The sequence below is a fragment of the Uloborus diversus genome, chromosome 4, assembly GCF_026930045.1.
Source record: "Uloborus diversus isolate 005 chromosome 4, Udiv.v.3.1, whole genome shotgun sequence".
NCBI lineage: Eukaryota > Metazoa > Arthropoda > Arachnida > Araneae > Uloboridae > Uloborus > Uloborus diversus.
Window position 1 is genome coordinate 193,246,352 of NC_072734.1, and position 20,034 is coordinate 193,266,385.

Here is a 20,034-nt window from a genome sequence, read left to right on the forward strand (position 1 = left end):
AATAAAACATTATTAAAAACACATTCTTTGGACATAAAAAAACAGAAAATTGTTATGGATTACAGTGTCCAGAGTTTTGAAAATGGTATCTTTCAGAAGGCAAATTCTGTTAGATTTGTATTAACAAAATAAAGCGAAACAGCTAAGTCCAAAGAAAGCGGATGTTTTCAGCATTATTTAATGATGCATTGAGCACGTTTGACTAAGCTATTTTTGACGTATCTGTGCAGATACCCCTAAAAATGCCTAGTCATTGTCACTTACGGTGAAAATAGCTTAGTATATGAAAAGGTTTTGAAAAGAAAATTTGTCATAACTACATTTATTAATTTTAAATTAAGATTTTTACAAAAATACTCTCTTACAGTTTTTAGATAAGTTATTTACGAAACAACTACCGCAAGTTGAGCATTTAATTAAGTCATAAATCAAAGAAACGAGTTGTAAAACTTTAACCGTCAATTTCTCATTTTGAGCTCTACTGCAGATACCACATCTGTGCTTAGCACGGCAGTATAGGTGATTCACCAACGATATACCTTCACAACAGAAGTATTAAATTATATCTTTTAAATAACACGAATACTAAATTTAAAGTGAAACGGGGATTTCTTACAGATGTAAACTAATTGGTAGCAGCAAGAGAAATATGCTGCAAAAGAAAAACCAAATAATAAGGAGAATTAGCTTAAAGTTTTGAACATTCCCAGTCTCCACCAAAAAGTAGCTACAAAAAATTATTGACTAAAATCCGAAAAAAAAAAATCAATGTATAATGAAAATAAAATATAAAATAAGTAAGTGTAGGGCAGCACATGTTAAAACAACTTCAAACTTTCAAAATAATTGAAATATTTTCAAGATGCAAAAGGATTGAAATCTGCTGCAATTTTCAGCAGAGCACGTGTTTCGTTGAACATGCAATGGTGGAAAGCTTCCAAAAAATAAATCTTTACTAAATGAGTTATTAATTGGATAAATTCTTATTCCGTGACATTGGTAGATGAATAGAAAGGGGCGCCATCTACTGAGAAGAAGGTGAAACTTTTTGATGATTGACTGAAAAAACTGCAAAAATTGGAGAAAATCGTTAAAAAAATCGGAAATCGGGAGATGGAATCATCCCAGTCTGGAATAGTCAATAACCGAGCTGGAGGCGGATGTCTTCTCATTGAAGCTGAGAGTGCAAACAAACTGGTAGCTAAAATAAACTTAGTGCGCCATCCAGTTTTCAAATTTAAATTAATTTTAGCTTTCAATATTGTAGGCACTCTCAGCTTCACAGTATTGACAGCTGCCCAGCTCGGTTATTCACTATTCCAGACCGATGAGTTCTAATAAGGACAAAACTGCAATGTCTGAATTTCATAACCCGGCTGTCAGTATATTGCATGTAGTTCTGCATTAGCCCTGGCTTAAGGGCGGTAATTTAATACTTAGAGCACCCAAGCTTTGCCTTCAATTGATAAATTTAACTAGTACACCATTTGAGCAGACTCTCCTTGGTGTGCTAAATGTCTTTTAGCCACCAGTTTGTTGAGATGATATCTGCCCCCGGCTTGGTTATTGGCCATTCCAGATTGATGAGTCTATAAGGAGGACTAAACCAGGGTTGCCACTCAACTTTGGGAAAAAAATTCCCAGTATTTTCTCAGTATACAATATAACAAAAAAGCGTACACTGATATTTAAAAAAGAACATTAATATTCTAATAGTTTCATCACAGGGGGACACAAAAATATCAAATAAAAATATAAAATAATGGGAATTAAAGAACAATTTCTTAACTGAAATAATAACATGATGGTTGTATATATATTTAACTTTTTATACAAGGGGGGGGGGGGAGGCCTTTTTGTCACCATTCATTACTTGGATCTAAAAAGATAAAAGTTAAGCGGAACAATGAATATAGATGACAAATTTCATGCTCTCTGAATTAAATTAGCATGAAATTCAGGATGCATGTCAAATTAAACAATAATTTTTGCTTTTATGATAGACATTTTAATATTTACTAAAACAAAAAGAAGAAAAAAAAACCTTTAAGTGAAAGAACTTTCAATTTTTTTTATGAACTTTATTAATACAGTAACCTCTCACTTATACGCAACTAAAGGGGACAACCAAATTTTCGAGCACAAGTGAGATTTGCGCATAAGTGAAAAACCCAAAATAAGCTTAAATGTAATAGGTTAACATCAGTTATAGTAATACTAATACTACACTACTAACAAATGAATACGCACATCATTTCCGTTTATGCATTGTAATTTAATAAAAATGTAAAATTTGAGGTTGTAAGTTTCGTCATTTTTCAAACACTGTACAGTACATAATTGAATTCCCCAAAACCTAAAAAATGTCCTGTGATCAGAGCTGTAGTCTACGAGGATGCAAAAGATCTCCTACAGGCTATGTCGATGCTTACCGCTCGACCACAACTTTTAGTGACGTCAACATTTTGGTATGTAACCTGTTCTCCCTTCTCAGTGTCAATCACAAGACCAATTCCACCCCCAATTGCACACTTGTGCGAAAAAGAACACATTCTTGGTAGAATCTGAACCATGGAATAAAGGCGTGTGAATGCATTCCAAAAGACAGAACAAGAAGGGTACAAATCTTCCGATAAGCAAAGTGTGAATAGGGGTTTGCACTAAAACTTGAAAAATTTTATCGTCGATAAGTGAAAGGTGCATTTTAGGGTTTCACATATAAATGAACAAGAGTGAACATTGTTTTCCTATATCGCTGGTCGGGTCCGGGGGAAAAGCCCGTATAACAGAGGTCGTGTATAAGCGAGAGGTCACTGTATTAATATAAAAAAAATTCTCATTTATTTATTTCAGTAGTTTATATATTTGAGCATTGATTTTGCAATTTCAATATAAAAATTCCTTGCATTTAACAGGTTTTTGAGAAAAATTTCAGAATTTCCTGGATTTTCCCTGTTTTTACTTCTTTTCACAAAAAAGGAAGTATTGTATTCCCGAAAAAATTTTCACTCAAAAATCGACCTTAATTTCCATTTTGCTCACCCCCGAAGTTGAAATTTGGTACATAGACTCCTAGTGGGGTCTTGGTTGTGCACCTCCCCTTTTGGTTGCATTCGTGTGTTTCTAAAAAGGTCTTTTGCACCTTTTTAGGGGGAAATCATTGTTAATCTCGAAGCAAACTCAAGTGGTGTTATAATTTTGCGGACACATGGCGATTATCGCCAGTCTTCTAGTCGCCAAGTTTTGTCGCCAACTTGGCATTTTTTTTTTTTAAATCTGGTTTCAATTTGGCCACTGCTGGTGATATTTAGAGAGTAAACTATTGAATCACATTAAAATAGCAGTAATGGAGAAATAACACTAAATTGGTGTAAAAGGAAGTCATGTGATGCACACATCAGCTCATTTAAAAATAATTTTTAAATTGTCTGTGTTTTTCTTGTTTCTTCAGGTTTCCCTGTGGCGTGGCAACCCTGTAAACTGCAGTCTCTGGACGACACAACCAGGTTACCGGTACAGTAAAACCTGTAAAGTTGACCACCCTTGAAAGTTGACCACCTGCCTATGTTGACCACTTTTGTTGGGAACGGAATTAGCCCTATCTTATATAATGAAGGAAAACCTCTGTAACTTGACCACCTCTCTATCTTGACCACTAACGCACACCAAAATTAGTTTGGAGTATTGTAAAAAAACCTTTGTAAGTTGACCACTTGGTTTATTTTTTTAAATTTAACTAAGCAAATTATTTCATTTATATATTTTTTTATAGCTTTCCAAGAATTATTTTAATGCTTTGATACCAGACCAGCATTTTACCGACTAAATAAAACAGCAGCACAGCAGTTACTTATTTCTGGATAGGACATTTTCATTTTCAGCTGCCTTTATGAACTAGGAGAGTTCAGCTTGTTGCTCTTTGTGTTATAAGTTTTACATAAAATGGCTTCAAAAAGAAAGTTAGCTGAACTTGAGATTGATAAAAAGTATGAAATATTAAAATTAATTGAAAAGGGAGAAAGTCAGAGAAAATTAGCAGACACATATGGAATTTCTAAAACTAGTGTCTAATATAGTAAAAAACAAGGGAGAAAAAACAAAAATATTTGAATAACATTTTTAATTATTGTTTCAAAGTAATATTAAACAATAAAAGTGAGTTAAACAGAAAGAGTAAGGGTCAATTAGTCAAAAAGTGAAAACATGGTGCAAGAAATGACAAAAAAAAAAAAAAAAAAAAAATCATTACCACCCTTTATAAGTTGACCACCTGTGTAAGTTGACCACCACAGTACTGCACCGCAAGTGGTCAACTTACACAGGTTTCACTGTACCTTGCATGAGCAACATCAGCTGTAAGCTAAATGGATACGTCATTCTAAGATGGTAAAAAAAAAATCTTACTGTGTGCTGCCTTTCGATGGATGATCGAATCCCGAAGACTCATTCTGTTCCGTCTTGGCAGTCATAGCTTCGACACTGGACCTGTTTCTTCGTCTCTTGCCCTCGGATGAAGGATGAATGCCAGGGATGATGTTACTGTTGTTGTTGCTGTAATTACTGGGACGGGAGTTCGACAGCGGACATTCTTCTGGGGGTTTCGGAGTTCCGTAATGGTTTCCTGTTAAAGACAGGGCATTGAATTTTTTCGCCTGTACACCATACATTTATTGGAAAGCAGATCGATGCACAGTAGCCGATACTGAAAATTTTAAGCAATTCCAGAGTTTTACATTTTTATATCCTACTAAAATGTAACATTAAGGTTTTTGCTACAGTCACATTTTTCCCAAAATGCAAAAATGCTATCTCGGTTACAAAAGCAGGAGTAGAAGTGATCGACTTGTCACATATAGGACATTTTCCACAAAAAATATAGGACAAATATAGGACACATTATATGAATAGTTTCGCTATGAAAAAAGAAATAATACATACATATTATTTATTTATTCTTATCAAGGATTTTATTTTAAAAAAAAACCTTCAAACAAAATTATAACTTACACCTGAAATGACTTTCCTGTAGTTTAAAGAATAATTTTTGAAAAAAGTGTACTTTGTAGAAAAAAAAAAAAAAAAAAGAACGAAGGGAAATTTATTGATAATTAACACAGCAACTCACAATTTTTGCAGGGATAGAAGTGTCACAAACATAGCTTATATAAATAAATAAAAACCGTCTTTGTGTTGAGAACTAACAGGAAATAACCAATGCTTTGTAGCACAAATATAGATATTTTGTGCTATAAAATTTTACAAAAAGAAAAGATTGCAAAAAGACTATTAGAACATTCCGATCAGAAAATGAACTAAAAACAAATATACCTGCGAAAACAAAAACCGAAAAATCACGCTGGAAAACAAAGCAAACTGCTGTTGCCAAACGCAAAATTCTAAAACCAACTTCAGAATTCGTTCTCGAAACTCCACCCACTACAGTGACGTCATATTGCTGTAGCCAATGAGAGAAGATGCCTGTTGCAGGATTTAGTGAGTTGCGTTTTTTTAATTTGAAATTCGTTTGCACACGTACTTTCGACGAAAAATCCGAAGTCAGATAGTTTATTTACTGTTGTTTTAAAGAAATAAATTGGATAAAAAACAGGAATATAGGAAATATAGGACATTTTCCAAAAATATAGGAAATATAGGACGATTTTCATACTTTTTTTGAAAATATAGGAAATATAGGATATATAGGACCACTTCGACCCCTGCAAAAGTCAAGCAAGGCATTTTCACTTTTTTACTCAAAAAAAAAAAAAAAGTAAAATAATGTAAAAAACCATGTACAAGAAAAGAAGTAAGCATGGTGACTTCAACTTCATCTTATTACAAATCTTTCCAAGATGATTAAATTACTATTAAGTTCAACATTGCTAAATGTGTTTATAGAAAAATATAAAGGGTATTATATTTTTCTTATAAACACATTAGTAGGATGGGGCGGGGGGAGGGACTTACATCATTTGAAAAATCAAACTTGTGTCCCCTCAAGAACAAAAATTTTAAATTTTACTGTCAAAAGTTTAAAAAAAAAAGCTATTGTGTATTTATTTCTTTAAAGATATCACGACTGAATTTTGAATGCAATTATCAAGTGGAGAAGAAACACATTGAGGCATGAAAAAAAAAGATATGCAAATATTCATTAATCTTTCATTTTAGCATTTTGCTAAGGCATTTTCCCCCCCTTTCCAATTTTAGCTTTTTTGCTAAAATTCTTTTGAGTTCAGCTTAAACCCTGCATTAACATAATTGTTGAGTAAATTTGAACAGTATCATTACATTATATGAATTCATATTCAAATCAAAGTCAAATCTATTAATGAGAAGATGAATATTTAAAATAGCAAAATGTTCATTTAAAAATTGATCCTTGCTTCAAAAAAATTGTAAAGAATATGTTGAAATGTGTAAGTTTCGTGGAAAAATATAGAGTAAAAACAAATTTTCAAATCAAAAATTAAAATTAATTAATTTTTGAAAAAAAAAAAAAAAAAAATTATTCCAACAGAGTAAGCAGGCTAGCGGGAATTCCGCCTTTAAAAAAAATTTGCTTTTATAATCAAGTATTGTTTTCAACTTCAAAGGGGAACACATTGAAAAGGAGGCATCAAAGGGTTTTTTTTTTTGGGGGGGGGGGGGGGCTCAAGGGACAGGGTTTGCCAATAGATATCAGTTGATATATATCATGATATATATCCGATATTTATTGCGAAAATCATGCTATTTTGAAACAGTGAAACTTCGATAAGTCGAAGTCATAGGGAAAGCGAAAAGAATGAGGTATCGAAAGTTAGGCTCATCAAAAACAAAACTATAGAATAAAATAAAATACTACCACTGAAACTCATTAAACTTACAATCAGACCAAAATTTGACATATTAATTTATCAAGGAGATTATAAATCTACTTGGTATAATGAACATGTAACATAATTACTATGGCCTATGAAAACCCGCATTCATCTGCTGGATCTTGAAATATAAGGTAATTTTACCACCCTAGCTGAAGTTCTTCCTTCTCTTCAACACCAGAAATGTTTTCACTATTTTCACTCATACACGATAAAATATCATCATCAGTTGCATACTCTATGACTTAAATTCCGTAATCAACTGCAACAAAATCCATAAAATCCGTGCTTGATTGAATGTTCCTTTTTTTTCTGGAAAACAGTTTCAATCATTTTGTAAATTTATGTCAGAGATTTATTAGATTCACTTCGTTCAGACGCCTTTTGATGCTTTTCTTCTTGTTCATACTTTATGGGGTAAATGATGACTTCAATTAAAGAAGCTACGTTTGTTTGCAAGGAAAACCTAACGAAAATCATGAAATAAAAAATAAAATTCGGCTTATCGATTATTTCGACTCAACAAAATTCGACTTATTGAAAATAAATAACATTAATTCAGTTAGACCGAAATCAAGTTTCACTTCGGCTAATGGAAGTTTTCGACTCCTTGAAGTTCGACTTACCGAAGTTTCACTGTATTTATTTCTTCAACTACGGTATTTCCAATATAAAAATTATATTAATTGTAGTAATATTGTTCATTTAATATTAAAAATAACTGAAAAGTTATGTACTATATTTTTTATGACGTACTAATACATCATTGATATAACAAAGTAATATAATATTTTGATAACTGAGCTGGTGGTGTATTTTAAGTATTTTAATATAATATTCTTTTCTTATTTTATATTCATAACATTATAAGTGATGTAACAATTTTAATTCATATTAAAAGTGCCCAATTAAACATTAAACACTAGTCAGAAGAAAAAAAAAGAATATGTCTTATGACTGTGCCGTGAGCACCGACTAATGCATATTTTTTATTTCTGAATCCCACAACTGTGTAAAGCAAAATGAGTAAAACAGCTCATGCTAAATGAACTCCACTAAAAATTGACAAAAATGTAAAATGAAATATTAGATATAAGTAATGAGAGAAACCTTAATTTTAAGTCTACATATTGTAATAACAATATAAGAAAACAAAGAGCGATTTGATAATGGATTCACTATTTTGAAGACTAGTTTGTGCTGATCGAAAATATCGGATACATATCAAAATATCGTATATTTCCAATATTTTCAAACCCTGGGCAGGGTGCAGCACAGCACCTCCTGAAAAGCCTGGGAGAAACACTATACAGTCATCCCTTGCCACTTTGAGCTTCAACTTTCGCAGCTTCACTACTTCACGGTTTTTTCAGTTTTTTTTTTCAAATTCAGTAACTATCCTTTTGCATGCGCTCGTGTAAACTTTTTCCTACAAAAGAATAACAATGCATGTCTTTTTAAGTAAGCTGAGTTCTTCTGTGGCGTGTATACAGTGTATACTTAATACCTTTAATGAGGATAAATGTAGGGAGGAAGAACAGGGGCTCATACGGTCACTAACTGGCAATTAATTCATCAGTTGAGCTATTTTCATAGATTAGTAGTTAGATTGTAAGAACTTCATGTGTGTGTGTGTGTGTAGTTTATTTCTCAATGATTAACGATGTGATATATATTTCGTCTAATTTTGTGCAATATATTAAGTAATACAAATGTAATGGTGGCAAAGGATGCTGTTTCATGTCTAGAGGGCTCTAACTATGTCAGAAACCTATTCAAGTTGTCGTAAAGTAAGTTTCGTGCGCTCTAATTAGGAAAATATTTGGTTTATAAATACAGAATCTTACTTCGCAGAAATTCAGTGATCGAGGTAAAGTCTGGAACGAATTAACCGCGATAAACGAGGGTTAACTGTATATACAAAGTCATTTTTCTTTCCGAAGCATCAAAAAGAAAATTACCTTCATAGATTCCACTTTCAAGAAGGTTGCCGGAACGTTCCAGTTGCATAAACTCATCAACGCTGAGAAAGGTGTAGTCTACCCCATCCACTTCCCCTTCTCTGGGGGCTCGAGTTGTACCTGGAAAGGAAGTAAGAATTTTCCGAATAATTAGCATTGGTAGAAATTTGGAAAAGTAAGTCACTGGTTCCACAAACTAGTAACTACAAAATTTCTGATCCTTACACACTTTTGGTGGTCCATTCCGGTTTTAAATAAAGGAAGAGAAAAAGAAAAAAAGACAGATCTTTTCAAAGCATTAATAAACATCATAAACAGTCAATATCAGTCATTCTTAACAGAGACCAAGGGTGCCCATATAGGGGGGCAAGGGAGGGCTCAAGCCCCCGCCCCCCCTTAGGTATTAGAAGTTCCTTGCTTTTAGTGCTTTTTTCTTTGCAAAAATGTAAAAACATTTCTGCTCCAGCCATTAAAGAATAATTTGTTAAAAATGTCAAACTTTAATGACACTAATCTGTACTGAAATCGGTTTTTATGGGGAAAATATCCTACTAAACCATGGGGAAAATATCTGAGCCCCCCTTAAAATTTTGCATATGGGCGCCCATGACAGAGACTAACGGGGAAGAACAAGAATCAGCATGGGCATCTTTCTGAAACCACATCAATACTGGTCACTGAATTTAGCTATCAAAATTTTATCTCTGTTGTTGCTTTTAGGAGTGGGAAAATACATGGTTCATACTCTATTTCGATTAAAAAATTCCATGACTTTTCCAAGACTTTTTCATGAGTTCAATAAAAATTTTCATGACCTTGTTATACGAAGAGACCAGCACTATTTAATATAAAACTTGCCAATTTTTTGGAAATGAGCATCAGCAAAACTTCTACATGAATGCCACTGCATCATTGAAGCACTTACTCACAACGGAAAAAATATCAGTGTACACTTCTTATTTGTTTTTACCATATAAATTTAAGTAAAGTAAAAATGCACTGAATCGAATATGATGATGCTTAAATGTCTAATATGTTTGTTTTAATAGGCAGAATGATAATGAATGGGACAAAGGTTGAATGAGTCATCACTAAGTTTCAATAAATTTGATACAAACGTTGTCTTTTAGTGTCAACAGTGCATTTAACCATCTTTATAACTTGACAGTATTTTGGTTCTGTAAAGTAAAGCCGCAGAGTTTAGTTTTTTATGTTTTAGAACCAGATATTTATACAAAAAAAAAAAAAAATTCAGTAGTGAATAAATCTTCTGATTCAAAAGTACTTGCTTTGTTTATTAATTTGCACATTTTCAAATGCATATAAATTAATAGGTCCAGAAATTCCAGAACATAATGTTTGATTCCTGACATTGAACGTAGCAGTGGGGCGCATGGATTAGTTTAGCAGGCCGTATGTATGGGCACTAATGTTTAGAGCATTAGAATTCCCCTTTTTCTGTCTTCTATTGCCTGGCTAAAGATCTTTACTCTCTAAAACTTTCAACAAAATACGATAAACTCTGATAAATTCAACAATCAAGTTTTTAAGAGTGATGGAAACGAACTTTGATGCAATTGAATTGTGTTTTTTGAGTGGGCGTGGCAAAACCAGGAACGTGCAAGTTCGCTTCTATACAGAATATAAAACATAAGAAATGTTGAAAATAATAGTAAATTCAAAATGAGTGATGCTCAAGCAGCAAAATCACCTCGCAAAAAAAGGCAAGTGGCTGCGACAGAAGTGGATGTAACGAGATTTCAAAATTCAGATTTGATTTTGGGGTTGTTCAATTATCCACTTTTAATAGCTTTTATGTGTTATATATTGTTAAATCACTCAAGATTTCTAATGCTCTTTTAGTTACTGTTACTTTCTCTTTGTCCAGGACATTTTTCCATGACTTGAAATAAACTTCCATGACCATCAGTGAAAATTTCAATTTTCCAGGTCTGAAATTTGCTTATTTTTTTTTCCCATGACTTTCCAGGATTTCCATGACCCGTACGAACCCTGAAAATAGTTGGCCAAAACCATATCTTTTAACGCTGCGGAAATATCTTAAAATGCAGATTCTTGGAAAGCAGACTTTCGACAACCTCAAAAAATGTTAGAGTAATTTTTGAAATAATAATAACGAGCTGATGTGTGCATCACATGACTTCCTTTTACACCAATTTAATGCTATTTCCCTATTATTGCAATTTTAATGGGATTCTCTCTCTAACTCTTTAAATATCACTAGCAATGGCCACATTGAAAGCAGATTTAAAAATAAAAAAAAATCGCCAAATTTTTCGCCAAGTTGGCGACAAAACTTGGCAACCAAAAGACTGGCGATATATCGCCAAGTGACCGCCAAATTATAACACCACTTGAGTTTGCATCGAAATTAACAATGATTTCCCCCCAAAAAGGTGCAAAAGACCCCCTTAGGAACATCCGAAAGCAACCAAAAGGGGAGGTGCACAACTAGACCCCACTACGAGTCTATGTACCAAATTTCAACTTTCTAGGACATACCATTTTTGAGTTATGCGAGATACATACGCACATACATAGAGACGTCACGAGAAAAGTCGTTGTAATTACCTCGGTGATGGTCAAAATGGATATTTCGCGTGTCTATACATTCTTAGGCAATTTTCCGCATGTGGTCGAATCGAAAAAAAACTCAACATTCATTTGGGGGTGAGCAAAATGGAAATTAAGGGCGATTTTTGAGTGAAAATTTTTTCGCGAATACAATACTTCCTTTTTTGTAAAAGGAAGTAAAAATAGTAATAATTGCTCTGGTCTCAAGGACCACCAAAATTTATATTCTGCTGGTCCACTAGATGTTTTCATGATCCGGGACCAGCTGGTCACTGTTTCCAGTGGCGTACCTAACATGGGTGACACCCAGGGCAGTACTTTGTGCTGTCACCCCCCCCCCCTTTTTCTACAGATGGAAAAGAAAAAAAAAAAATATGTAAACATTAAATTTTCAGAAAAATTTGTGTTGTAACGAAATTTTGTGGGCTATTGTACAAAAAAACAAATAAGGATGGCAGTCTGGGGGTTTCTCCCAGTCTTGAATAATATAGACGATTGCGTGAACGATGTTCGCAGAAAATTTTTGACTCTGCAGAAATTTTTTTCAGACTGCTAACATTAAGTAAATAAATAAATAAAGGGATTTTTTAAAAAAAATCCCAGTTTATTTCTGTTAAAGCCTTTCTCCAAAAGCCTTTTAAAACACATATGTGAAAAAAATAATAATTGTTTCGGCAGTTTTCTTCAGTTGGTGAAAAACAAGCACAAACTACATTTTACTGTAAAAAAATTAAATGATTTAAAGCTTTTTTTTTTTTTTTTTTGTCTCTTTCATATTTGAATATACATTTAACTCTGCATTCAAGGGTGAATTAGATAAAATAATTATTTGCAGAAAATTTTAGTTAGGATTAGAGTGTTTTCAGAAAGCTTTTCATTTTATCTAAGTCTGGTTTGTCCCACGCAAAATTTTCAAATCTGTAGTCTTAAAAATGCATTTTAGCTTCATATTTTAAAAAAAAATTGCAATTCCCCTTATGGTGTCACTCCTCAGATGGGTGACACTTGGGGCAGCCCCCCCCCCCCCATAGTGACGCCACTGCTGTTGCTTATGAGCTCTCCTCAATGCATTAAAATGTGAAGAATACATTGCAAATTTTTTTATTTTTGGCGTCAAACCGAATAATTCAAACTTTCATCTTACAACTTAAGACAACAGCAAATTTAGCATTATTTTGGTTCCAGAGAGATTAGAAAAGGTTCACACAGCATGATGAATATCCTACACTTATAAAATTACATGAAACATGAAATAACGTGCATCTAACTTTTCAAGAGACTGCAACATTTTGAGAGCACAATAATTTCTAATTTAAAATCAATACTACTTCACAAAGTCCATTTCTAAATCTTTTCTTGATAATCCTAGAAAGCATTTTCTAACTCAAATTGAATATTATAAAAAAAACTTATTTTATCAATTGTTAAAACACTCAATACCATAATGTCTTGTTATTCAGCTCCGGTATTCTCTCTTAATCTAACATTAAAAAAAATTCATCATAATTTTTTTGATTTTGTTTCATTAGAAAATAAGGACAGTAAGACCAAGACCTCTATTGAAAATGGCTAGGTACTGGAGAAAGACAATGAAGAATGTTGTTAAGTCAATAAGGTACTTGATAAGGATATATAAAATGTTTCTAAGAGGCAGAGATTTTAATTTTTTTGCGAATAAATAATGAACCACAATTAAATTAGAAGTTTCAATGTCCTGGAGTTGTTAGCTACCCAAATGAACCAATTTGAGTCAATTTTTAACTGATCTTGATTATTTTCTGTTTTAGCCTAATCATTAATTAATGTTAGCTCAGAATCTTAAAAGACGCAATTCTTTTACTTCCCGTGTTGATTAATCCAACATCTAGCAGATTATATATGAAGATTTGACATAAAACTTGAAACTTGTTTCTAATTTCGTGCAATGCCATTATAACACTTATTTCAAAACATAATTACACACATTTGTTTTAATATGAAACGTTGTCTCTGATTCTGAAATACATATTGGGTGATGAACATCTCTATCATGGTATTGACCTGCAAGTTGCAAGAAATTTTAAAATCTGGGCCTTCGGCCAAAAAGTTTGAAAGACCCAATTTGGTACACTTAATTGCCCACAACGAATTCTTTAAGATTATTTTTAATTCAAATAAAGTTGTAAGACCTCACTGTCGCACACCGTCACACAAAAGCTGCTTAATTTACCTCAGGAAGTGCATTCTTCCAGAGAAAAACATTTAACTTTTCAAAAGTTTAATGTTTGCAAGTCTGAATAAGAGAATAAGAATACAATGTTTAAGTTTGATTATGCTGTGGGAAAATTTTGGTGGGATGATAATTAAAACGGTGTTCAAAAACTTTCAAAACAAAATTGAAGAAAGAACCATCCTTTTTTCTAAACAAATTAGCAATCTAGCTAACTAAAGTCGATTAAAAATCCTATACTATGTCAGGGATGATCCCCCCCCCCCCCAAATAGGAAAAAATACCCCTCAAAACAACCCCCTAAAAATTTCAATGGCGCAGTCTGCACCATGACCCCCCCAGGAGGGCACCCCTGATTATGTCATACTTGAATTATTTAATAATTCTTTGGTTATTTATTAGTGTAAAATGTTTCTATTTAATTCTTAAAAAAATTTCAAAGGAGCAAAATCATAAGGAAACTTGAACTTGGGATACATATGGGTCATAATGGAAGTTAAAAGGTTCACTCAAAGCTACCATGTCTCTAAATACAGTTGACGCTCAATTGTGCAAACTTCTCGGGACCACAAAAAATGTCTGTAACAAGCTATTATAAAATTGAAAATTTAAATAACCCCCAACTGAGTCGCAACTGTAGAAACAAGATGGAAAATTGAAAATCCTTTTACAAGCCTTATACTATTAAAAATCAATTTCAATTATTTTATTTGTGAACAAATAGAAACTGGCAACAGATAGAAATTTTAAATCATTGCTTTTAATTTCCTTGTCAGGCAACATTGAATTCAGTGATCCATCGCGTGAATAAAGGCTTAGCCGTTATTAAAATGTGCTTTTAAAAAAGTTGTAATTCGAGTTCCATGCAACATGGAAGTTCCAAACACATTCTATCAGACACAGGGAAAAAATTCTTTATTTTGTCATTAAATTCAAATTTTTTTTAACTATGTTTTCTTTGTAAAAATCGTGAAAAACATTCAAGAGGTTTTTAATATATTTGTTAACTAATGTCATCCAAAGATGCAACCTAGCTAAGAACACTCTCGATCAACTCTCCTTTCGAACATTTTTTTTTTTCAAAATCGGTCCATCCGTTTAGGTGCTAGAGTGCCACAGACAGACACACAGATACGTCAAACTTATAACCCCCTTCCTTCGTGTGTCGGAGGTTAAAAACAAGACTTCGTAAAATAAAAACTATACTGCATGGTACACGTATCCATGCCAAGTTCAATCGATACGATTCAATATCTTTTACTTTTTTTTTTTTTGCCTCTTTAAAAACAAAGTTTTGTAAGTGCAGAGATTCAGAGTTTCAGATGGCAAGATAAACACCACTTTTAAACCAACTGATTTGTTTCATAAAAATAGAGGAAAAGATAAATGAAGACAAAATTACAATTTTAATGAAAGGGATGATCTTTTAATTTTATCTAAGGTAAGATTTCCAATTCCTGGTGCTGAAATGCTCGAGAAAAAATGTCTTCTGGCTCAACATTAAGTTTGTAAAGGAAAGATTTCTCCCATTTTCACGTCATAAACGAGCTGATGTGCGCATCACATGACTTTCTTTTACTCCAATTTAGTGTCATTTCCCCATTATTTGCAGTTTTAATGCGATTTAATAATTTACTCTCTAAATATCACCAACAGTGGCCAAATCGAAACCAGATTTAAAAATAAAAAAAATTCGCCATGGTGAACAAAAGACTGGCGATATATCACCAAGTGTCTGCCAAATTATAACACCACTTGAGTTTATATCGAAATTAACAACACTTGAGTTTATATCGAAATTAACAATGATTCCCCCTCCCCCCAAAAGGGACAAAAGACCCCTTTAGAAACACCCGAATGCAACCAAAATTGGAGGTGCACAACTAGATCTGTAGACTAGTACTTAGACTAGGAGTCTACATACTGAATTTCAACTTTCTAGGATATACTGTTTTTGAGTTATGCGAGATACATATGCACATAATTGCATGCGGATTTTACGAGAAAACTCAACTCGTTGTAATTAACTTGGGAATCATCAAAATGGATATTTTGCGTGTCTATACCTTCTTAGGCACTTATCCACATGTGGCCAAGTCGGAAAAAAAAACTTAACATTCATTCGGGGGTGAGCAAAATGGAAATTAAGGTCAATTTTTGAGTTAAAATTTTTTTCAAATACAATATTTCCTTTTTCATAAAAAGAAGTAAAAAGAATGAAAAACTACACTGTTTTGATGGAAGATTTTTTCGGAGCTAACAAATAGCTCTTAAAATCATAAATGTTTGTAAAATCTATAGCGTCAACTGTAGTCCTTCGAGTTAAACATTTCAACTTTGAAACAAAAGCATGAATCTGCTAAAATTTAGCAAATAAAAATGTTTTGCAATGGTCACCTTTCTAAATATTTTCTAGAACATGTAATTTGTAGTAGTGATTTGTAGTAGTAATTTGTAGTAGTAATTTGTAGTAGTAATTGGTAATATATGTAGTAGTAATTTGTACTCTAGGAAATCACACTTAGCACTTACATGGCACAGTTCTCAGGTACAGGTTATCTCGAACGGTATTTTGCAATTCACAGTCCGGAGAATTCTTGGGGAACCTGGTGTTCAAGTGCTGCCGGAGATCCTTGCCCAAATAACCTGAGGGAAAGAAAGAAATTTTAATTCTTAGTCACACTGAAATGAAGCATACACTGAAACAATTTTCGTACAAGTGCACACAATTACCAAGTGATGATAAATCGTTTTCACATTAACTTTTGAGAAACTATTATTTTTTTTTTTTATATTTCTTCCAAAATACATCGTTATTTGATCTTTGGAGCTCTCCATGAATGATGACACACTTTGTTTCAACATTTGTGACTCCCCTTCCCCCTTTTATCACAAACTGTCACACTTCACCTCAGTGGCGGATTTACTAGGGGGGGGGGGAGTGACCGCCCCCTCCATGACCTACATTTTCTAAAACCAATAGTATAGAATTGACGGAATTACTAGCTATCGCTACTAATTTCAATTAAGTACATTCCACAAATTTGCTTTATATTAAGTTTACACAGTTAGTGTAGTCGAGGATGGACAGCATTACCCACTTTTTAATTTGAACCTAAACTCATGCCTCCCCACCCCCTTTTTTTTGAATTTAAATAATTTTTATATTTCTATATGTGTCTTCCAACTTTTTTCTTCCATGGGCTACAATATACTGGTATGATAATACATTTTGCTATGACTTAGAACAAAGTTTGTGGTTTCCAACCCTGAGGTGATAGCCCCCAAAGGGGAGATTTAACACTTCAAGGGGGCTATAAGTTTTTGAGGGGCGATAGGTGGCTCTTAGTATTCAAAATACCGGATAAAGGGAGGGGGCATCCCCCTACATGACGGGTTTCCACTGCCACCCCCCTGAATAGACTGTAAATCCGCCCCTGCTTCACCTTACCTCTTCCCATCTCCTTGTCAAGATGTTTTTCTCGTAAGCATAATCTCATAAAAAAGACATGATGTCGTGAGTCTCCCAACTAGCTACAAATGCTCATGCTTTTGAACCACCTCTCTAGCCCCTCAGAAGAATGTTTATGATTGATACAATGCTCTTGGGGTAGGCGACCGCCTAGGGTGTCAGATTTTAGGGGCGGCAAATTTTGAAATTGAAACATGCTTTTAAAAAGTATGAATATCTGTTTCAGCATCATAAAATTTGCTGCTTCAATGCTAAAGATAATAATAATTTAGAGTGTGTACCAGTGTTTGGATATGCAAAACGGAAAACAATGTTCAGAATTTAAAAAGAAATTCGATTTAATTTTCGAGGCAGCAAATTGCATGACTTAAAAATCTTTTAAAAATATGTCTTTTTCAGTGCCATAATGGCACTACTTTAATGTTAAAAAAGATAATTTAAAATACATACCAGTGCTTGAATATGCAAAATCTAGTTTGGAATTTAACTAGATACTCACTTTAATTTTAAGCGCTTTACAATTATTTTTATCTTATTAATATATTTTTTTAAAATATTATTATTCTTATTTTCATTTAATAAGGGGGGCAGCATAATGTCAATATTACTAGAGCCGGAAAAACTACTAGAGCCTAGCCCCCTGGATACAATGCTCTATTCCCTCCAAATAAAAAATAATGGCAATAAAAACTGTCAAAAACTGAAACAATTGGGAGTGTCCATTTCCAAAAGGGGGGGGGGGTCGAAAATGAGGGACAAATTTGTATTTAGGAGGTCATTTTAAATAAGAATCGGCAAAAATGTTAGAAGCATTTAAGGGGTTTTTTTTGCCATGCAATGTTATCAAATACAACACTGATTAAAAAATTTGGCCTTAAGTGAGGAGGGGGGGGGGGCATCTAGGGCAGCTAGTAAAGGTTATGACTGAAATCAGCCAAACAAAGCAGTAGAATGGAGAGGGGGAGGGGGGGGGCGAGGATGAATTAAGAAAATAAATCAACACAAAGTATGAGTTGCTTTAGCGTCTATGTTTAGAAACAATCTGAGTAATTTAGCGAGGTCAAAAATATTTAATTTACCACGGAGAAAAAGAATTGGTCTAATATATCATTTCATATTCAACACAGAGTTGGACTGGATTTGGTGTCTGAACCGTTAGATCAACACAAAGCTCTCGCGAGGGAGAGAAATGCACGTTTTTCCTTCCCTTCGCTGGCCCAAGTAGCAAAGTTCCGTTGCTCACCCATAAACCGATTCTCGGAAAACGATGGTTAGGGGGGGTCATGCACACAATGCGTCAGAAATTTCATTTCAAAGAAAGGAAGCAAAGATCGGATCAGGAAATTTCAACCCATCGAATCAGAGGCGGCGATTGGGACTGAAAAAAAGGGGGGGGGGAGGGGGACGAAAACTAAACGAGCTGATGTGTGCATCACATGACTTCCTTTTACTATAATTTAATTAATTTGGGGGGGGGGGACTTGTTGGCCCGAGCCTGGGATTATTAAAATAAGGGATAAACAGATGTAAGGATTAATAATATGGAGCGGGGCCCGTAAAACTCATTTGTGAAGGGGGCCCTGAAATTTCTGTGCCCACCTGACGGTGCTCAACCTACGGTCCGCAGGGCTGATCAATGTGGCCTTCTACTATGTTCAATTTTACAAATAGAAAACTATCCCCCCTCCCCCGTCTGTAACCTTCCAAAATAACCAATCCTCTATACACCAATTATAATTCCAAAGCCAAATACTAAATGCAGTTGGACCTTTGTGTTAATAATAAATAAGTAGTGATGATGACAACAATAATTCTTAACTTGAAATTATTTTTCATTTCTCGCAATTTTCCATGCTATCTAGAAAAAACAAAAAGTACATTTAACGTGTATATGTCCTCCGGCCCGCGAGAATCATCTTAATATCCTCCGGGTTGAAAAGATTGTGAGCAACTGTACCAGATATTTTCAACATCGTAATAATGTTCGGATCTACGTCAGCTGTTTATTTTCGTTGGTGGATGAACAAACAGTAAGTTTTATGAGATACTTAAGTATAGGTGTGGGTGGGTAATTTACGCTTATACAAAATGATTGAGATAGCCAGAAAGACCTTTTTGAAAATTTGTCACACATTACATATCATAAAAATTAAGTCAAAAGAATATTTTCAAGTTTTTGAAGTCGAAAAAGAAAAGTATCCCGTAAAAAGAGAAAATGTCGAGCAATGATAAGAAACAAAATTCATCACAAAATAAAATTTATCTTTCCAGCAAATATTTAGGAACACAACTATTTGAAGCAGGCGTATGGGGGAGGGGAGTGCTGACTGTTGACTTGTCCTCCCCCCCCCCTAATTTCCGAGACAGTCCGATTCTCTAGGAGCTTTTTTGGTTGGTAAAATCTTCGCTGAACTTGTCGGATCCACAACTTTTTTTTTATTTGTCCTTTTATTTTTCACACAAAAAAGGTTGAGAGGGGGGCAAGTTCTATTTTTGAAACAAATGACGGACTTTTACCACCTTCTCTCATTTTTTGCATTTGCAGCGATGAATTTCTCCTTTGGATGACTACCTTAACATGATATTCTGTTTAAAATCGAAGTTCGTTAAGATTAGTGTAAAAAATGGTTCAACTTGATGGCTTTTTTTTTTTTCCTTTTCTGTTTTTAAATTACAAATTAGGAAGAACATATTTTGTGTTTCAGTTTTCCTACGTTCGCGCTTGATCTTACTTCTTAAGAACTAACATATTGCGTCCAACAATTTGATCAGGGGTGCCCACAAAGGGGGAAAGGGTTTACGGCGCAAATTGCGCCATCAAAATGGGGGGGGGGGGGTTAAAATTTATTGATTTATTTTTAATTTAAATTATTTATTTTATTTTATTGTGTTCTGTTTTTTTTTTTCCATTTCATATTTATTTAGTTTGTGTGT

General features: G+C 33.7%; 1 protein-coding gene across 1 annotated transcript in view; it reads right to left on the reverse strand.

Moving 5' to 3' along the window:
• The window catches only part of LOC129221466 (membrane-associated guanylate kinase, WW and PDZ domain-containing protein 1-like), a 109,949-nt gene that overhangs the window by 47,451 nt on the left and 42,464 nt on the right, over positions 1–20,034 (reverse strand). The window contains exons 2-4 of the mRNA XM_054855947.1: positions 16,161–16,274; positions 8,825–8,944; positions 4,405–4,621 (exon numbers count right to left, since the gene is read on the reverse strand). Of these exons, the coding sequence (XP_054711922.1) occupies positions 4,405–4,621; positions 8,825–8,944; positions 16,161–16,274 (451 nt within the window). The remainder of the gene's footprint in view (positions 1–4,404; positions 4,622–8,824; positions 8,945–16,160; positions 16,275–20,034) is intronic.